Genomic DNA, 21,689 nt, shown 5'->3' with positions numbered 1-21,689 from the left:
CTTTTTGATATTACCTGGCTGTCCCCTGTATTCTTTTTTTTTTTTTTTTAAAGATTTTATTTTTTTCCTTTTTCTTCCCAAAGCCCCCTGGTACATAGTTGTATATTCTTCGTTGTGGGTCCTTCTAGTTGCGGCATGTGGGACACTGCCTCAGCGTGGTTTGATGAGCAGTGCCATGTCCGTGCCCAGGATTCGAACCAACGAAGCAGTGGGCCGCCTGCAGTGGAGCGCACAAACTTAACCACTCGGCCACCGGGCCAGCCCCATCCCCTGTATTCTTTAATTCCTTCTACAAATAGGTATTCATTGCCTTATGTGTGCCAGCCACTGTTTTACTAGCACTGGGGATTTTGTAGTGAACAAAAACACAGTAATCCCTGCCATCATGGAGTGTATAATCTAGTGAGGGAGGCAAATAATAAGCAAAATAAGTAAAATACAAAGTATATTAGATAGTGATAACTGCTTAGGAAAAAATGAAAGCAGAGAATGAGAGTGGGAAGTATGTGTATATGGGAGGGGGGTTGCAGTTTTGGATAGGGAAGGGCTCACCAAGAAGGTAACATTTGAGTAAAGATCTGAAGGAAATGAGGGAGCAGTCTACCAAGCTGCGCCAGCATCTGAGCGAACACCATTCTAGACGGATGAAACAGGCCCTGAGCAGGGAACATACCTATTGTGGTCAAAAATAGTGAGTGAAAGGAGGGAAATAGTAGTAGGAGGTGAGGTCAGAGAGGAAGAGGGAGTAGGAGATCATGTAGGCCTCATGGGTCACTGTAAGTACTTTGGCTTCTGTTCTGAGTGAGATGGAAAACCATTGATGGGTTTTAAGTATAGAAGTAATATGATTTGTCTTATGGTTATGAGTGATTCTTTCTGGCTGCTATGTTGCAAATAGACCAGAGTGGGGATGGGGAACAAGGATGGAAGCAGATACCATTGGATGTTTCAGGCAAGCGAGTATGGTGGCTTGGATTTGGGTGGCTGTGAAAGTGGGTAAATGGTTGGATTCTGGCAGTATATTAACGACAGCTGACAGGACTTGCTGACGGATTGGATATGAGTTGTGAGAAAGAAGTGTGACACCGGGGATTATGACCTGAGCAACTAGAAGGATGGAGTTGCCGTTTAATGGGATAGGAAGACTTCCAGAGGAGCAGCTTTTAGGGAGGATATCAGAAGTTCAGTCTGAGGCTTGTTAAGTTTAGGATGTCCAGTAAGTTTCCAGGTGGAGACGTGAGCAGGCAATTGGATGTATGAGTTTGGGGTTCAGGGAAGGCATGTATGGGAGTCATCGGTGTATAAAGAGTATTTAAAGCCTTGAGACCATGAGAGTGACTGTAGATAGGAAACACAAGAGTACATTTACAGATCAAGGTGATGAAGAAACAACAGAGTCTGTAAAGAAGTGTCCGGATTGTGTGGTGTCCTGGAACCCAAGTAAAGAAGGCATCTTAAGGAAGAGTGAGTGACTAGATGTGATAATGTGTTTTATAAGAAATATATTTTTGGTCATTCAGATGATCAAAATATATTTCTTACGTATATTTGGTCTTTGTCTGCAGTTCCTGGCTCACAGCTCCCAAAACCGGTGGAATTCCCTGAGTAATAAGCACAATGGGAACATCTTTTGTCATATTTGGTCTCTTGTCCTCAGTTCCTGAAATTGCTTCAGAGCCATAAGGGTGAAATGGGTTTCTTGTTATTCATAACAAGCCCCTCTACCACAACTGGGTTTCTGTTACTGAGGTGACTTTTGGAAAGCACCTAAAGATGGGGGCTGGTTGCCAGAGCAACCAACCGTGACTGGGGGGGTTGGAGCTTTCAGTCCCACCCCCTGATTTTCAGAGTGGGGAGAAAGGCTGTAGGTTGAATCAGTCACCAGTGGTCAGTTTTTTAACCAGTCGTGCCTATGTAATGAGGCCTCCATAAAACCCAAAAAGAGGTGATTCAGAGAGCTTCCAGGTTGGGGAACCAGAACGCTTCCTTGTGTCACCATGCCAGGGCTCCAAGCTCGACGAGGACAGAAGCTCCTTGTTCATAGCCGTGCCCTGTGTATTTCTTCATCTGGCTGTTGATTCCTATTCTTTGTAATAAATTGGTAAGCTAGTGAGTAAATGGGTTTCCTGAGTTCTGTGAGCCACTCTGGCAAATTAATTGAACCCAAGGAGGGGGTCTGGGTCATAGGAACCTCTAACTTATAGCCAGTCAGTCTCTAAGCACAGGTAACAACCTGGGCTTGCGATTGTCTTCTGAAGCAGAAGACAGTCTTGTGGGACTGAGCTGTTAACCTGTGGAATCTGATGCTATCTCTGAGTAGATAGAGCCAGAATTAAGTAGAATTGTAGGACACCAGCTAGCGTCAGAGCACTGCTTGGTGGTGTTGTGAGGAACCCTCCCTCAACACTGGAATTGTTGGGTGGTCGTGTTACCGAACGAGGTTCATTTTGCCCATTGCCTGGAAAGCCAAATACTGAGACAACGAGATTGCGGCAGAGAAAGGGTTTTAATCACAAGGCAGCCAAGTGGGAGAACGAATCTCAAATCTGCCTTCCTGAAAATAGGAGCTCAGGGATCTTTATGGGGAAGGGGACAAGGTGGTTTGAAGTGTGGAGACAGTTGATTGGAGGTGAGGAGAGGTGAGGTAGTAGATCTTTGCAAGTATAGTCGAACTTGATGCCTCTTCGTAGGACTCATGTTCACAAAATGGCAGTGTTAGCGTGATCTGAGGGTGGAGTTTTTAGCCTCTTGATGTCAAAAGGTCACTTATCCGGCATCTGCAGGGGCCTGGTTGATGAGTTGGTGGTCTCAGTTGACCTGAGCTGGATAAGGGGGTCCTAATTCCTGAAAAACAGCTCAAACACCCAGTACCATGGTGACCCAGGTGCTAGCGAGATGTTGTCTGTAGGAATCTAGTGGGAGTCAGATAGCATATTGCCTAAACAGCACAGTTAACAATGGGCGAGTGAACAACTAAAAGCTATATATAATCAGTAATTAGAAAAAGGAAAAAAACCTTTAGTTATTGGCTACCTCATTTTCAATGGCTAATTCTTTATGGGTTTCAGTCAGACCCTTTTACCAGAGATACTTAGATCATTCTCAGATGAGGACTGAGAATTGACTGTTAGAGTTTACAACACAGATACCTTCGATGACCTTGATAAAGCAGTTTTGTTGGGGTGATGCAGGCAAAAACCGGAAGGGAAGGGGTTAAGGGTGAAGGGGAGGACTGGAATTAAAGATGGGGAGTTTAGGCAACTCATTCAAGAAGTTTTGCAGCAGTAGCTAGAGGGACTTAGTGAGGGGATGGTTTGTCTGTTTTAAGTTGGGAGATATATTTTTTTGCGTATGGGAGTGATCCAATAGAGAGGAAAAAATTGGTGATGGAAAGAAGGCAGGAAGAATTGCTGGAGCAATGCCCTTGAGTAGATGGGAAGGAATGGAATTTTGGGAGCAGGGATGAGATTGGTCCTAGCTAGGCCATAGAAGTTCATTTGTAATAGAGAGAGTAGGTAGTAAGTATGTATGGATGTGGATGCAGGTGGGTATATAGATTCGATGGTGGGAGCTTGTGGAAGTTCTTTTCTGATTGTTCTAGTTTCTGAGTGAAATAAACACAGTTATCAGCTGAGATTGAGGATGAGGGAGGAGATGTGGGAGGTTCAACCAAAAATAAAACAAGAGGTATGAAGTTTGTCTGTAGGGGCTAGGAGAGTAAACAGACTAGGGAAATACAGTAGCAATGCCAGGCAGCCTTAAGGGCCCACTTGGGGTTCATGAATAAGAATGTAAAATTTAGGCATTTAGTCATCCTTGGCTTACGTAGTGAGAAAATCTGGTTTATTAACCATCCACTTGTGTATGGCATGATAATAGGAACCTTTTGGAGCAGAGAGGTCATGCTCCGTAGTCTGCAAAAATTAGCACTGTTTTTCTTTTCTTTTTTGTTTTAACTATCACTTTAGCTAAAAATGACTTTCAACTGGGAGCAATTTTGCTCCCCCTTGTCCCCCAGGGGACATTTGGCAATATCTGGAGAGAAGACATTTTTGGTTGTCACAATCTGGGCAGGGAGTGCTACTGGCATTTAGTGGGTAGAGGTGAGGGATGCCACTAAACATCCTACAAGCCACAGGACAATCCCCTCAACAAAGAATGATCTGGCCCAAAATGTCAGTAGTGCAGAAGTTGAGAAACTCTGAGCTTATCATGGTCCAAAATTGCTGGAATTTCACTTTTTTTGTTTGCGAAACTCTTGTTTCCTTGTTTATTGTCCTTGACTTTCACAGAATAAAATTATATTGAGTTATGAGAATATACATTATCGCTTCAGCCCTTTCTTTTAGATTTTAATTTCTTTTATTCAGTCTCAAGTGTGAGATGAATGTTAACATCAGTAAATTTGGAACAAAGAAGTTTTTACCTTGATGCATGTAATAATGTGATATTCTCAAGATTGAGCCTGAGGCCAGTATTATCTTCACTTGGGACTTGGGTATACCTTGTACTAAATTTCAAAATGAACTTTGACTGATAAATAGAAAGTATTAGTTCTTTCAAATTCTGACTTTAGAAAGTTTCAGATATTCTATCTTATCTGAATCGACTCAATCCTAAAATTTGGCTTATATCTGCTACTCTTCAATGCCTAATGACTATGGGCAGAATTTGAAAAGTGATACTTAAACTTAACCCTCAAGTATTGGTATATCGAAAACTCCAGAATAATGAGAGTAAGGAAGTTCCTATGCTAGTTCCACTATACCAGTCGCTTTCTGCTTGAGCTCTGACTGTCTCACCGTGTTGTGGGTACCTGTGTATGTGTTTTGTGTACAAGCGCCCTGGAGAGTTGGTTCATGCCTACCTTCCTTTACCCAATTTACAGAGATAACAGTGAAGCTAAAGGGATTTGGGATTCCTAGTAAATGAAAGGATATAGTAAATATCAATAATGATATTGAATTTCAAAATGATAAAAGTTGATCCTGGATGTCTTTCAGTGTTTTTTTTTTTTTTTTTTTAAGATTTTAACTTATTTTGATTCTTTAAAATACTCACAGTAAACTAGAGCTCTAGGCAGACGAAAATTTAATATTTGTTGGAAAACAACTTTATAGAAGGAAATGGATCCTAGCAATAAACTCATGCTATCATTTGTTAATTCCACCAACTTGCTTTTCTTGAGTTTGTTTTCTCTAGTGACTCTTCACAGGCTTTCTTACACAAAAAGTGCTCATAAAAACCTTAAGTTTATGATTGCTTCATTTTCTGCTTTAGTTCAGTGTTATTCCAGTAGTTGGGCAGAAGAGGGCACATAAGAACTTTTGATTTAATATACTTCTGAATTAAGTACCCCGTTTGGAATAATATTTTAATTTAATTTGATTACAGTTATTTAGTATTTGCTTGATACTTAATTTTATGAACCATTTGAGCCCTGAAAGTATTGTAGGTATTCAGAAAGCTTTGTCATTGTTAATTCATAATGTATTTAATTTATTAAGCATCATATTTAATTCACTGAATGTGTATTGAGGATTTGAGGAGTGTAAGACACTGTCCTAGATGTGGGGGATACAAAAGGCATGGGTCTCACCCTGTAGCAGTCTTTTAGACTAGTTAGTAAGTGGTTTCATTGAAGAAGAATGAAATAGAAGCCAAAGGGTTCGTGTTTCTGTAATCATGCTGTGCACAATGAGATTAGAGATAGAATTAAGGTCAGAAAGACCCTAGAGGTGACATGCTTCAGTTCCTCTTTTCATAAATAAATAAAGTGAAGCCCAAAGAAGTGACAAACTTAGTACACTCACTAATTACAACTTCATAGAAACAAATGATCATGGTTATAAACATGAGAAGAAGGTTTAAAATTGTGTAGTGTAAAGTTTACAGTTCACAGTGTTTATTTCTTTTGGAGAACAAGAGAGATGGACTGTTCAGAGGGCCTAATTTGAAATTAATACTAGCCATCAGTGTTTATCATGTATTAGACACTGTACATTAATTATTAATTCACCAGCAACAGAGTGAAGTAGGTATTCTTCTCCTCATCCTAAAAGTAATATTGTCTAAAATTTATTGAGCCCAAAGTGTCAGGTTAAGTATTTTCCTTACATTACCTCGTTTGAGCTCCTTAAGAAGGCTATGAGGTAATTACTATCATTACTCCATTTACTGGTGAGAAAACTGGGATTTAGAGAGTTATGTGACTTCCCCAAGGCCATTTATGTAGTATTAGAGTTAGAATTTAGAACCGGGTCTACTTGACTCCATAGTCTCTGCCCTCAGGACCTGGCTTATAGTTTTATTAGGAAATTCTGCCCTCTAACATCATGTATGCTGGTTTTGTGCTTTTCGGTTAAAATATTGGAGCCTGAATGTGGATGGCAAAGGTACAGATTTTGTCAGGTGTTTTGATGGCACTGGTCTTAGTATCAGGATGTAAGATGGTACACTTGAGGTAGAGTAGGAGAAATGAGCTACTAGGAAAAGAATCGATTTTTAAAGTTCTTTAGTCTGAATGGTTTGAGGACTAAAAACAAAGGCTTTGTCATGTCTCTCATCCAGTTGCATATATTGTGTGAGAATCTGCCATATAACAAGTTGGAATATTTAAGCCTGGGTTAAATATTTACTCAGTATCCATGTGCCACATATTGTCCTTGGGGCTAGCATATAGAGGAGGTCATACTTGCCCTCAGTATGCTCAAATCTATATGCTTGCTACAGTAACTCATTCTTCTACAGCCAATGTATTGTAGTACAAGTAGTCCAACTCATTGCTCTGTGGCTCGCAAGAGCAAAGGACTAAGACAGTGGGGGAATGGTTTTCTGGGAGGAGGGATCAGGTGATGCCTCACAGTGAGGTGACATTTAAGCTGGAACTTAAAACAGGACAAGCGTATCATGCTGGAGATAATGAGGGAGGAGAAAACAATATGAGCTAAAGTGTAAAGATATGAAAGTATGTGGCTTGTTCAGGGAACAACAGATGTCTGTGTGGCTAGGCCATAAGGTGAATAAGCAGAGATGTCTGGGTTGGGGTTAGGTTATAAAAGACCTTCCCTGTATTTAGCTAGGAGTTTGGACTCTATATTCCGGGCAGTGGGGACACACTAAAGTTTGTTGTGTTAGTTGGGTATATCCAGACATATACAGAAGTAGACAGTGTGATGAACCCATGACCCAGCTTCAGCATTTATTAACTCATGGCCATTCTTGTTTTATCTGTAGCCCCTACTGCTCCCCATCATATTTTGAAACAATCTCTGACACTATTTTCATCCATAAATATTTCACTCTGTATCTCATTAAAAAGTATCAAATATCCAGTTAATGTTCAAATTTCTGATGGTTAAATAACTGTCATACTTTTAAAATTATAATAGTCCACACATTGAAATTGACATTTCTCTTAAGTCTCTTAATCTTTAGGTCCTTCGTTCAGCACCTCCCCCCCTTGTAATTTATTTGTTGAAGAAAATGAGCTGTTTGTCTTGTAGAGTTTTGTACAGCCTGGATTTGGCTAAATGTGTCCCCCTCATGTTGTTTAACATGTTACCCTATTTCCTGGGTTGAATCTAGAGGCTTGATCAATTCAGGTTCGTTTTTTGTGGAAAAACTCATGGATGGTGGGTGGTGTGTTCTTTCATCAGGAGGCACATAATGCCACTTTTATCCATTAATTTCTTAGCGATTAGAAAATGGTGCTGTTTGTCTTGCTTAGTTAACAAAGTTGAAGAATTATGCAGGTCAGATCAGGGATCCATTGTGTCTTATTTAAATCTGTTTTAGGACGGAGGTCACTTATAGTAGAGTCAATATTTATTGGCCAGTCAGAGCAAGAGATCTTGGGTTAATGTTAGTTTATTATTTGACTTATATGAGTTATTAACTTTTCACTCTTCTTAGTCTTCAGTAAACTAGCTCTTTGTGGTATTTTATGTAAAAGCAGTCTCTATTAATACATACATCTAGAGTGTTTTCACTTGTGATCGTTAAATAGTTTCCATCAAAATGGAGCTGCTGTGGCTCAGAAGATACATAAGCTTTGGAAAAGATTCTGAGTGTCTCTTGTTTTACAGGCTTCTTTCGTCTCACAGTGTACCCCAATCACAAATCCACACAAGTGCTTCTCTTGACATTTCTCGAAAATGGGAGAAGAAGAATAAAATTGTTTATCCTCCACAACTACCTGGAGAACCTCGGAGACCAGCAGTAAGTTTGTGGGTAGAACTAATCTCTTAATTTTGTTAAAGAGCTCTTGCTCTTACGTGGCTAGCAATGAGGATTTATTCCATGTTAAGAAAAGAAAAAAATGTACAGCAATTTGCATGATCCTTTAATTGATACAGAAAATGTTCTAGACTTACCCCTTTGGTAGTTTAAAAAGATTGTCTTTGTTTTACTTACTTGTTTGCCTTGAGTTAACCTCCTGGGTAGGGACCTTAACTCTGAGAATAAGCTAATAGCTTGAGACATACTGACTGATTTTTGACTCCAAGAGGCTTGCTAGTGGATTCTTGATAATGGAGCTCGAAAAGTTGGCAAGAATGACTTAAGCCATTGTCCAATATTTAAATCATATATATGGTTTTCCAATGTTTTGTATTTGAATATAGACATATTTGGTTGTAGGTTTTTTTTTCCTTAACTCACAAACCTTTGAACCTAAGGTTTAAATTTAATCATTGGAGTCCTTCCCGAGTTGAGTTTTATCTTATCTTTAGCTGCTCAGAATTCTTTTGCCTTCTCCAAACTGCTGAGATTGCTCCAGTCTGAGATATAAGACTAATTGCCAGCTTAACATGAATTTGCTTGGAATACATCCACATCTGGTAAAGAGTTTATGCAAGTAATAATAGCATAGACAAGATGGGAACAGTTGAATCCTTAAGAACATAAACTGCAATAAGTACTTTGGAAATAGAATCACTGTTGTTAATTATAAATCATTCACTTCAGCAAACATCTTTTGAAGGCTTTTGGGATTTAAGGCTACTAGATAATCAATATCATCTAAATAATGTCATTTGCTTAGTTTTTATGTGAATTGACAACATGCATTTCATTAAGATTCAATTGCTGTGTAAGTATTGGTCTGAATTAGTAGTTTTATGGGTTTTTTCTTATTTACTGGAGTTAATTTATTGATTTAAAGAGCTCCCACCTAATTGGGAAATAAGAGGAAAGAGAGATGTTAATAGTTTAAACAAATAACTTTTTTTTTTTTTTTTTTTTTTTTTAAAGATTTTATTTTTTCCTTTTTCTCTCCAAAGCCCCCCGGTACATAGTTGTGTATTCTTCGTTGTGGGCTCCTCCAGTTGTGGCATGTGGGACGCTGCCCCAGCGTGGTCCGACGAGCAGTGCCATGTCCGCACCCAGGATTCGAACCGCCGAAACACTGGGCCGCCCGCAGCGGAGCGCGCGAACTCAACCACTCGGCCACGGGGCCAGCCCCCTAAACAAATAACTTTTTAACTTTCATATTTTATCATGCAATCAGAACTTAAAAGTTAGATTTGTCACAGAATCTGTGCTGTGAAGTATTGACTTCATTTTGTAATTAACCAAAATTTAGAAAAAGTTATACATTTGTACAAATATCATAAATAAAATACTTCCTATAATTAATGAGCTTTCTTTAATTCTCCCATCCAAGTACTAACCAGGCCCGACCCTGCTTAGCTTCCGAGATCAGACGAGATCAGGCTCGTTCAGGGTGCTATGGCCGTAGACAGAGCTTTCTCTAATTCTTATCTGAGCTCTTTGAACTTAGATATTAGTTGGAAATAAAGAAATCACAACAGTATTTGTCAGGTCCAGAATATAAAAGCAAAATTTTATAATACGTAGTACCAGCCTTTTTGGATATAAAACAAATGTACTTCAGGATTTATCCCAAATGACAGTTCAAATACTTAACAGTTGATCATCCCCTTAACTCTAGCAAATGAAGAACAATGTAATCTAGCCATTTGTTGCATATTGTATTTACTGAAACTATTTTGATTAACTTTTTTGCATCATAAATACTCCTTATACAAGTGTCTATGTGAGGACATTTGGTTTGATTTTATATAGGCACTTTCTAAATTCTCTATTTTGCACAGATTTTGTTTGAATGGGTAATCCTTTTGGGGACAAATTATGACTTTTGGAAAATACCTTAACATTTTCTGACTTTAAATAGTATTTGGGGGAACAGCCCAGTGGCACAGCGATTAAGTGCCTACATTCCACTTTGGCGGCCCGGGGTTCCCCGGTTCAGATCCTGGGTGCGGACGTGGTGCCGCTTGGCAAGCCGTGATGTGGTAGGCAGCCCACATATAAAGTAGAGGAAGATGGGCATGGACGTGAGCTCAGGGTCAGTCTTCCTCAGTAAAAAGAGGAGGATTGGCAGCAGATGTTAGCTCAGGGCCAATCTTCCTCAAAAAGAAAAAAAAGAAAGAAATAGTATTTGGTAAATTGACATTAATGAATCAGTTATACCTGTTATGAATGAAATATTAATGTCCTTCATAAATCTGTAGCTTACTAACAGGGAATACTTTGCTCATCTGGCCACGTAGTTCATACACTGTGCCATTATGTGCAGTGTCCCTTAAACTTGCTGATCTGCTAGCTACAAACATTTAAAAAATTAGTTGTATCTCTAGCTTAAAAGAGGGCCAGACAATATTTACCATTCTACCTCATTCTTATCTTTAGTATTAGAATATGTAGTTAAAGAAATAATAGTGGGTGGGGTAGTGAATAAATCCTATAGTATAAGTTAAAATGAATGTCACCAATTTAGGCATGTTTTAGGCCACTCCTAATACGTATTTTTTAGACTACCTTCCTAATTTAGCTTGCACCAATTTCCAAACAATATCGATTCCTGTGCAGACTTTATCTTACATATGCCTTCACCATGGTAAAGAAAATAAGTCAGAGAGAAATTAAATGGCTTTCTTCATAATAGTTATACCTTGTTAATTTGGGCTTGAGTTTACTTTTGCAATATTGTTGAAGAAAGCTATGTTAAATAAATTAAAATTTTAGTGAGACTATATCAAAACTGTTTGAACAACCATTTGTATAAGAGGCATGTTGTTAAATTATAGATTAATTGACATACTGATAATATGTCATGCTTATAAGTCGTTAATGTAGACCACAGAAGGCTCTAGTAAGGACTTTTATTAGGTGATACTTTCTTGTCATTTGAGTTATGTGCACTTAAAAATAAATTAACTTCTTTAAAAGTTACTGGTTAAGACATTTCATAATTGAGACTAACTTTTACTTCATTTGAATAACTGTTTTGCTCATTATATCCTAACTTAACTTTACCTAATTTGCTCTATAGGTTAGTTAATGGCAGTGATATTTAACCAGACCTTCTGACTTCCGGCCTTCCCACTCTGTTTGCCATGATGGGTTTATTTACTGAGATTTTTGTTTGATTTATCTTTAAGAAGTGCCCTTAGACATTGCACCTACCTCAAGTAAATCTTGAGCTTCTTAGTTTTAGGAGAGGATGATTGAAGAACTTTCCCCCTTTTCCAGTAAATACTTGATTCCTTTTTTCCCATGCTCTTGCCAGGATTACAGTATCTTTTTTACAAAATTTGAAGATAATCCTATACGATTCAGGCTTAAGATAGCCCACCAGGGGAAACCAAGAATTGAAAGGTTTCTATATAAAAGATTTTATTGACTGTATTAATTTTTGCAGATTAATATTATCAGTCATGACAGTTCTTCTTTCCTCTCCTGCACTCCCTGGGACATTTTATTGCTGAAAATGTAATTAGGCTATTGCTACAGTTTTCAGCCTGTCAGCTTCTATTGCAAGTGAAATGAAATCTGCTACATATTAAAAGATGGCCACTTTAGAAAACTGTCGTTTCTAAGGCATTTGAAAATTTCCAGCGAGAGTCAGAATGTTAGGAAGTTCTGAGTTCTCCTTGCTATTGTTTTCCTTGACAAATGTTCTCTAATTTTTTTAAAGTGGTGATATGATGTAGCAGTGAAAGAAGGTGGGTTTTAGAAACATAAGGGGAAGTTTGAAGCTACACCTGCCAGACGTTGTATCAGGCACTTGCTCGGTATGGCACTTTGTGTTCTAACTTTGTCTCTTAGAAGCTGTTCAGTCTTGGACAAGTCACTTGATTTCTCTGATTTTCACTTTGTAAAAGGATTATAAAATGTCTCCTCTCCCAACTCATAGAGTTAGATCAAATGAAACAATGGGCTTGAAAAGTGCTTTGTGAACTCTAAATTGTTTAATGGATGATTGATTAAAAAACTTAAATAAGGGGCTGGCTCCGTGGCCGAGTGGTTAAGTTCGCATGCTCCGCTGCAGGCGGCCCAGTGTTTCGTTGGTTCGAATCCTGGGCATGGACATGGCACTGCTCATCAAACCATGCTGAGGCAGCGTCCCATATGCCACAACTAGAAGGACCCACAGTGAAGAATATACAACTATGTACCAGGGGGCTTTGGGGAGAAAAAGGAAAGAAATAAAATCTTTAAAAAAAAAAAAACTTAAATAGGCTATGCCTACTACTATAAATAGGAGATAATGCAAGCTAACATTTATTAAGATCTTACCATGTGCTAGGCACTGTAAACTGCTTTCTTTACATAGGTTATTTTATTTAATCTTTATTATAGTTTCATGAGGTAGGTACTATTATCTTCATTTTAAAGAAGAGGACACTTAGGCAGAGAGAGTTTAAGTACCTTGGGTTCTGTAGTTAATAAATGGTAGAGCTGGGATTCAGACCCGAGCAGTCTGATTCTAGAATCTGTGCTCTTAACCAAATACTAGAATATTGGCTTTCCTATGAAAACAGTTATTTTGTCCATTTCATCATTGTTAGCTGACGAGAAACTTTTGTTGTTGTTGTTGTAGTACCTTTTCTTTAGTTCTTTTAGCCAGCTAAATGTTCTCAAAATACTTTCATTTAAACCTTTTGCTGTTCCTCTGGATAGAAATATTGTAATTATTGGCACAAACTAGCCATTTTATAGTTCCTGTTTCTCCCTTAGTAATCTTTTTACGTAGTGGGACTTTGGAATAATACAACTTTCTGTAGGGAAAAAGAATCTGCAAATTCTTTATAATGTTTTTACTTCTCGTGTCAGCATTTTCATTAAGCATAGAAAGTAAAAACTTTATTAGCAGTATATTACTATCATTTTGATAAACTTGCTAAAGTTTTTTTTCCTCCTTATTTCTAAGGAAATCTATCATTGTCGAAGGCAAATAAAATACAGCAAAGACAAGATGTGGTATTTGGCAAAACTGGTAAGCTAAAGTGACTGTTACCGTATAATACTCAGGAAGAGGAGCTATGAGGTTCCCTCCAGGACCTGAAAAATCAAAAAAATTTGCTCTGATTTCTTCAAAAGTGAGGAGTGTGATTATGTGTTCAGATAGTTGGTAAGGGATCAAAAAATAATTGCTCAGAGATGAGTGATTTTGCTTAATTTTTCCCTTTCTTCTGAGAAACTAAATCACATTGGATACATAGATATTTAAAACAAAGGCATCAGGAATCTGTCTACAACCAGAGAATCCAGGAAGCAAGCTTACTTATCTGTAAAATTTGATTCAACCTATTTCAAAACTGTTGCTTTTTAAGTTTTTTTCCCTGGAAAATGAAATTTATATATGAGAGGAGGCAAAAGCAGCAAATATACAGGTAATTCATTTATCCTGTAGCAGAAGGTGCCTTTGATGCCTGGTGTGGTCCTTGCCAGTCTGTGATTTCTCTCTGTCATGTCTGCTCTCTCTTTTAATATTACTGAAACTGTTAGGATCTAGGTTTTATGGTTAAAGTCTTTGTTTGATTGTGACTTAAAGAGGGTGGTACCCTTTCTCAAACTTGTTTTCTTCTCTTTTGCCTGCATTTAGTTAGCTATTTTTATTTTTAATTTTTAAAAAACTTCCTCCTAGTTTTATTGAGTTATAATTGACATATAACAGTTAGCTATTTTCAGAAGTTGTTTGGAACATGTAAAGCTTTTACTTTTCATTGAAAAGGCAACATTGAACTTGTAAACTACTTTGTCTGTTTTCTCTTATCTGTTACCTTTTAATTCTAGATACGAGGAATGTCCATTGACCAGGCTTTGGCTCAGTTGGAATTCAGTGACAAAAAAGGGGCCCAAATAATTAAAGAGGTAAACTAATGGGGGGAGGGATCACATAGCTGTCTTGCAGTTAGTAAGCTCGGCTACCTCTTGAATTCCCTGAATTTCCTGGTGTAAATACATAGTTTACATAATACAGGTTTAGGGCACTCACTTTTGCTAATGTTCTTATATCTTAGAGACATTGTTTGCTTTAAGTATTTTTTTCCTGAGATGCTTTTGTTTGCACCAGACATTTATTTATTTTTTACTGTCTGTCTGTGAAGTGATAAATCTTATTTTTCATGATTTGGGGCTTGATATATTTTTTAGAAGATTTTTGTTTTGGTCAATTCCGAAACTGAGAGCTTGTGATTTGATAACAGTTGAGTGGAAAGAGCACTGGACTCAGGAGACTTGGGATCTAGTTTTTTCTCTGACAGTTTCTGTTGTGACTATGGGCACCACATCCTGGCTGGTTCCATTTTTCTCGTTTGTAAACTAGGTGGGATTGGGTTAGATGTTCTCTTAAGACCCTTTTAGCTCTAAATGTAGCTGACTTCACTACATACTAATGAGCCAGTGGTATTTGTGCTGACTCATTCTGGGCACATGAGTGTTTTTGTCTCCAAAAGCTGGGTTAAGGACATCTGGGGGTATCAGCATTGTTTTTTTATTTTTGAGGAAGATTAGCCCTGAGCCAACTGCTGCCAATCCTCCTCTTTTTGCTGAGGAGGACTGGCCCTGAGCTAATATCCATGCCCATCTTCTTCTACTTTATATGTGGGACGCCTACCACAGCATGGTGTGCCAAGTGGTGCCATGTCTGCACCCGGGATCCGAACCGGCAAACTCCGGGCCGCTGAAGCAGAATGTGGGCACTTAGCCGCTGTGCCACTGGGCTGGCCCCCAGCATTATTTTTTATATTCCGGTTAATTTGCACCTCAAGTCAGATCTTATCTTTTTAGTTTAGCAGTTGAATCATTAAGAGTTGAATTGAATTGTTAAGATTGTTGGATTGAGACTTCTAAAAGTTTCCATTGTAATACCTCTATTTAATTCAATTCAGAATGCAGTTACTAAGTATCTATTGTGTACCCAGCTTTGTACTATGTTCTTTATCTTTAAAGGAGTGAAAGATCTAGTTTCTTTTGTTTCTGACTACAATTGTCCTACTCTAAAAAATGTGATCTGGAGGAAGTTAACTTAATTCAAAATATGTATAGAGTATAAATTTAATAATTCTTAAAGGAAATTTTGGAGTATGATTTTCTCTACTTGTCTGTTGCTAATGGTTATTTTGGATCCAATGTTTAAGAAATTTCAGTAAGATTTTGCTCTTGAGCTTCTTGAACTTTTTGACAAGTCTCTGACTCAAAGATATTACGTTCATTACCAAGGGTACTGTCGCAAGTGCTGCTATCTCCTTTACAGCCTACACCTTCCATTGTAAACTTAGGGGGATGGGCTGTGTTCCTGGTGTTTGCAATACTTGTCTGAGGAAGGAAAGCTCACTGTATCCCTTGTCCTTAGTGCTGTTTGATGCATTTGATGTTCTCTTTTTAAGATTGACTGTAAAATGGAGGCATGTGATTAGCAGTCATATTATAGAGATAACAACAAGAAATGAGAAATTTTAATTCTGTTTTAATTCAAGTTTAGCCATATGAGTGCCTTTCTTTTCCTTGTTTAAGGTTCTCTTAGAAGCACAAGAGATGGCAGTGAGAGACCACAATGTGGAATTCAGATCCAATTTATATATAGGTAAGATCTGTAATATTCTTAGCATTGGAAAATGTCTTCCAACAGCGATGCCAAGTTCTTTATCTAACAGCAGTCTTTGATATCTAATTCCTTAGGACTGGGTTTGCCAGTGAAAATCGCCAGCAATAGCTTATTCTTCAGCCTTCAGCATGCTAATGTTAGTCTGTTGTAAATGGTAGTAACCTTCCTACTTTATTGTTACCTGTTCTGTCATGAGACTGAGATCATGAAACCTACTACCACTAATGGATACCAAGATGGTATATAGAGTGGTCCTTTAATCATGATAAAACTAAGAAAGAACAGGACTGATTTTTTTTTTAATGAATTCTTTGTCAACCTGAAGGAAGTAAATAAAGGATGACAAGTAGGCTTAAAAACCCTTTATAATGTGCCAAGCCAGGTGCCTAATCCATAAAGGTCCTATAATTTAACCTTCCAATTACCAGAATGGAACATCTGTTGAATTGTAAGAGCCAAGGGGCCTTGGAATGCTCATATGACCCAGATGTGTTTGTTCCCCTTTGTTATTACATCCGGAAGCATATCTCCCGTTTTGTATGCTTGTTCCACATCAAATTAAATTAATGTGAGTGAAAATGCTTTGGGAAGCATGATGCACTGTACAAATGTAAGGGATTTTTTTTTGTAGCCTGTGTTCACACAGCTCTTTTTCTAGAAAGAGATCGACGTTTAGTACAAAGCTCTCTTGCCCCCTCCAACTCTACAGTGAAGTGGAGCAGTAGTTAGTAATGTTTTCTTCTCACTTCAGCAACAATTGCTCCTAACCTAAGCAGTTTTTTAATCAAACAAAGATGTTGATGTTGAAGCAAAATTTTCTCAGTGCCAAACTTACGTATAAGGACTATTTTATCTAAAGATATTTTAAATTTAAGATATGGAGAACTGCTGCTCTCCAAATGAAGGAAAAAAAGGCTTAATCATTGTGGAGGAAATTAGTTCTGTCTTATAATTTTTCAACAATTAGATTAAAAAAAAATAATCTCAATTCCACTCTGACACATCACCTCTGCCCTACTGGAGATATTTATTCTGGTTAAGTTAAACTCTCCCCTCAGTTCACCTGAGATTGATGCTGGCAACACCACCTACTTCTGAAATTCAAATGAGTTATGGTTTTCAATTGAAATATCTTATTTTAAAGCTGAATCTTGAATAACTAATTATATTCTGATACACATGTAGGTGCAGAGAGAAATCAAAATGGCAACTCAGAAGATGCAGGGCTACAGTAGTTAATCATAAGAATTTTCTTCTGGGAGCTGCATGAATAAATAATGCCGGGAGGGCCCAGAATTGTTGGAAGAGATGAAATGGATGAAGAGCAAGGCCATTTGCTTGAAACCTCTTTGTGACCTTTCCTGCTCTATGACTGAATATCAAGTCAAATTTAATTAACTTTATTCAGTTTCTTAGGAATATGGCTTCTTAGCTGATAGACAACACATTAGAATGGAATTCAGATACAAATGAAATAGAGTTTGTCTTTAAATCCTTTTCAATTACTGTGGTAAAGAGAGATAGGGTGAGGAGCTTAATCCTGTCTTCCCACATGAAGGAGCAAAGTCCAGTATTGCTAGTGAGCAAAAATAAACTTAACCAGTGCTACATGAATGGGCCTTTAATTCATTGGTCTCCTTAGCACATTTCTCCTAAAACATCTCTGCCCTACCTGCACCTTCTTTCATCTAGTTCTATGTAAAATCTCCTTTCTTAAGTAGGGCTGATAAGTTTGCATTTGTCTTATGATTTTAAAAACTCATTTGCGAAGTATATTGCTACCTAATTCCATTATGGAGGGAAAGAGATGAGTACCCTTAGGAAGAAGTCTCTCACCATGACATGGTAGACGTTTTATCCCTATTTTGGCTGTACTTCCCTGATAAGAATCATCTGAGGTTCTTATTAAAAATACAGATTCCCAGGCCTCACCACAGAGCTGCTGGGTCTGAAGCCCTAGGGGAGAGGCCTGGGAAGCTATTTGTTTAATAAGTACTCTAGTGATGTTTACTTATAAAATGTGGGAGACTGATTTATCCTATTGTATTCTTAGAAAAGGCCTAGACATTTCATTCCATAGACTAGATTTCCATTGAAAGACTAGTTACTTGTTGGCTACCATTTTGGCTCAGGAATGGCTCTTTCAGCCCCCTGAAATAAAGAAGTATAGGCATTTTAAGGGAAGTGCTTTTTTGGTAGCATATGTTCTCATTATATGGTAATTCCTTCAAATACCTATCATCAGTCTAAAGCTAATACCTGGTGTTGCATGACCAAAGATTTTGAAAGTTCATTTCCTTTTCAAACTTATAATGATGAGTAATGACACTGTGAATAGGCCTTAACAAGTGGACATGGACTAATAAAACGTCACTGCTTAGTGATTCATGGTGTCTAAAATGATTCCCTTTAGGGAAAGTGATTGAGTCACTTTTGTAAATCAGTCTTCTGGGCTTAGAATGATGAAGCGGGGAGGAGAGGATTTCTAATCTTAAAATGTCAAGCTTCACATTTACCTAAATACTAGTAATTTACCTACATTGACACTATCTTAAGTAAGATATTAAGAGTGTCCAAGAGAAAAGATTTTCAAAGTGAGGTAACCACATAAGCAAATGCATGTGGGTTGGAATGAACAGTAATTGTGTGTTACGGGAGTAGAATAGTGTGAAGGAAGTAGAGGGTTGAGGTAGAGCAAATAAAATTGAAAGGGTGGGTTGGGCTGGATTCCAGAGGGCTGAACATGGCAGGCTGTGGCATTTGGTTCAAACTGTATGGAAGAGAACCCAGGGGAAGCTTTTGGGTAAGAGATATATGTTATTAAGGTAGGGTTTTAAGACTGTTAACTGTAAGCATTGGTTTTGAAATTGTGCTGTGAGGCCTCCAGGAGTGGGGCCTGGGGCAAACAGAAGGGCTCTTGATATCTTGATCACTGCTGTATCCTTGGAGCCCAGGATAGAGCCTGGCACCCTCTTGGAACTCAGAAACAATTGTTGGGTGAATGAATGGCACAGTTTTGGATCTCTCACCACCATCTTTCAGTCGGGACAGATTCACACTACAGACAGCTTCTACATGTTGTTTCATTGTAATGAAATGGTTCCATACAAAAGCAGTTTGAAACTCCCAACATATGGAATTAGTGGAGGAGAGACTGGAGGAGGGGAGACCAGAAACCAATTTGGAATCTATGCTCTTAAATGCTGATTTCATTCGGAGCTCAAAGTAGCTGTGTAGTGTATTAAAGAATACTGGTGTTTCAGAAGAATTAATGTTTTTGTTTTGACAAAAAATGATGGCATTATGTGCCATAAGGTGATACTTTATGGCTGAAGGATGAAATCATGACTGGCCATTAGCAGGTATTGAGTGTCTGCTCCTAGGTGTTTGGGGGATGTTGGAAGGAAAATGGTGGTTAACAGACGCTGGTAGGGTTGGTCGTTGTGTTATGGTAGAGTGTATAGTGCTGCACAGTCAGCTGGTTTTGATACTTCTCTCACTGAGTAATGTTCCTTATGCTCAGAGTATTTGGAAATTGGTGCTCAAGTTGGGTAGAGTTGTAATTTTGGATAGCAGCCATCGTGTTTGTAAAATGCTTTTTAGAGTTTTCTACACTCTAGAGTTTTCTACACTCTTCCTAGGTGTCACTATTCTTGTCTGTAGGTTTCCTCCTGACGGGTGCATCTAGAAACCTGGTGGTACTTCACTATAAAGTGATTTGTGTAATGCTGCTTTCTCTTTGGAAAGTCTTAAACGCATTCTTTAGTGCCCAGTAGATGAAGTTGGTATAAGGCTGTAGCTCTTTCCTTAACTCACTGAGACCCTAAGCAGTTTTCTTAATCACTTCATCCTTGGCTTTCTCTTTGGCGAAGCTAGGATGCTTCTGCTGAAACCCATTTCAGGATTGTAGTTAGATGGTTGTCAAGTGTGTGATTTGATGTAGTCCCTATATCAAAAAGTTATGTCACAGTAAGCATACAAAAATGGTGAGTATTGAAGTGGATTAATTTGGAATGTGTTCTATACGTTTTGCCTTTTTAAAAGACTTATTAAATGAACTCAAAAAGTAACTGACTAAATAAATTCAGAAAATAGTAGAAGGCGGTTATTACTCTGATGTATTATGGGTAAACAGATTTCTTCTTATGCACTCTTTAAAAGGTTTCTTCAAATTTTACAAGGTCAGACTTTGACATGCAGCGTGGGGGAGGGGAGATGAGGGGCAATTATAATGCTGAACTTCCTAAAACTGGCTGCGAATCAGAATTACTAGGGGGAGTTGGGGTGGGGGTGGTGTTTGCTCAGAATGTAGTTTCCAAGGCCTCTCCCAAATATACTAAATTAGAACTGCAGAGATGTGGTCTCAGCATCTGCGTTTTAAGTATGTTTCCTAGGTTGGTCTCATGTAGCTAGCCCGAGGACCAGCTTTTGGGAACCCTTGGTTCCAGTGGCTTCTCATCACAATTAGAATAAAATCAAAACAACTCACCTCAGCCTACAGGGCTCATCGTCATCTTGCCTTCATCTCTGGTCTCTTTCCTTTGTTCGTGTCACCCTTCTGGCTTACCACACTTCAGCAGGCTGGTCCTTCTATTCCTAAAACAAGCCAAGCACATTCGCACCGTTGGGTCTTTGCCCTTCCTGTTCCCTCTGCTTGGAATACCCTGCCCCTAGATATTTGCGTGGATGATTCATTCTGGTCTTAGATCAAATGTCTCTTCCTCAAGAATGCCTCGTGACACCCCCCAATCTGAAGTTGCCCCAACACCCTATCACTCTCTGTCACATCACTGTTTTACTTTATTCATAGCGCTTGTCGCTAACTGAAATGATGATGTGTATTTTTTATCTTTTTCCTCTAGAATGTACACCGCATGGCGCTAGGGCCCTTGCTAGTCTCCTTCACTCTCCTTTCTCCAACACCTAGAACAGAGCCTGGTCCTTGATAAACTCGGGATACTTATTTTGAGACAAGCCTGCCCTAGCCAGCCAGTGAGCTCATATAGTCATAGAATCCAGTCAAGGAAAGGGCAGAAATTGCTCAGCTGATTGAGCTGTAGTCTTATGGATATAGTCATTTGCTATAATTCTCTTTTTCTTCCCTATCTAGCTGAGTCCACCTCAGGGCGAGGCCAGTACCTGAAACGCATCCGATACCACGGCAGAGGTCACTTTGGGATCATGGAGAAGGTTTATTGCCATTATTTTGTGAAGTTGGTGGAAGGCCCCCCACCTCCACATGAAGCACCCAAGACAGCACTTACCCACGCCAAAGAGTATATTCAGGAGCTCCGGAACCGGACCATCATTCACACTCTATGATGGGGGAATTCAGACTCCACAGTGTATATATTTTGCCATTTATTTCCTAAAAACAAACAAAAATTAAAGACAAATGCTTTTTATGATTTGTCATCAAATTATTGCAATGTGAAGTATAACTGCCGGTTTTATGCGAGTATTTATAAGGCTTTGCCCATCCCTCTTGAGCCTTTGGATTTATTTATGCATTTGCAACTTGAAAGGGGAAATCAGCTTTAAACATGGTAAAAGACTATAATTCAGAAGGCTTTTTTGAGGGCCTTTTGAAGGGAATGTTTACTTTCCAACTAGTGTCCTGCAGGTGGCAGTTTTGATGCTGGACTCGAGTAGAAGGTTATAGGAGAAGAAAGCTTGTCCTTCTTTCGCTTAATTTTCTCTTGGGCCCGGGGAAGGGGTGGTGGAGGTGAGCGATGCTGCATGTTGTTTATTGCAGTATTTTAGGGCATTTCGT

The 21,689-nt window shown here is 38.6% G+C and overlaps 1 protein-coding gene across 3 annotated transcripts in view; it reads left to right on the top strand.

Moving 5' to 3' along the window:
* MRPL22 (mitochondrial ribosomal protein L22) overlaps positions 1 to 21,321 on the top strand; it is a 28,639-nt gene extending 7,318 nt beyond the window's left edge. Inside the window, exons 3-7 of one of the 3 annotated variants that reach the window (XM_023617348.2) lie at positions 8,088 to 8,220; positions 13,238 to 13,303; positions 14,104 to 14,181; positions 15,826 to 15,895; positions 21,027 to 21,321. In XM_023617348.2, the coding sequence (XP_023473116.1) occupies positions 8,088 to 8,220; positions 13,238 to 13,303; positions 14,104 to 14,181; positions 15,826 to 15,895; positions 21,027 to 21,238 (559 nt within the window). In that variant the 3' untranslated portion in view covers positions 21,239 to 21,321. Of the gene's footprint in view, positions 1 to 8,087; positions 8,221 to 11,995; positions 12,099 to 13,237; positions 13,304 to 14,103; positions 14,182 to 15,825; positions 15,896 to 21,026 lie in introns of those variants that run through there. The other 2 variants (XM_023617349.2, XM_070233946.1) reach the window with 2 other exon arrangements.
* The last annotated feature ends 368 nt before the right edge of the window (positions 21,322 to 21,689 follow it).

This window comes from Equus caballus, chromosome 14 (genome assembly GCF_041296265.1).
Source record: "Equus caballus isolate H_3958 breed thoroughbred chromosome 14, TB-T2T, whole genome shotgun sequence".
NCBI lineage: Eukaryota > Metazoa > Chordata > Mammalia > Perissodactyla > Equidae > Equus > Equus caballus.
This window is presented reverse-complemented; position numbering and strand designations above follow the sequence as displayed.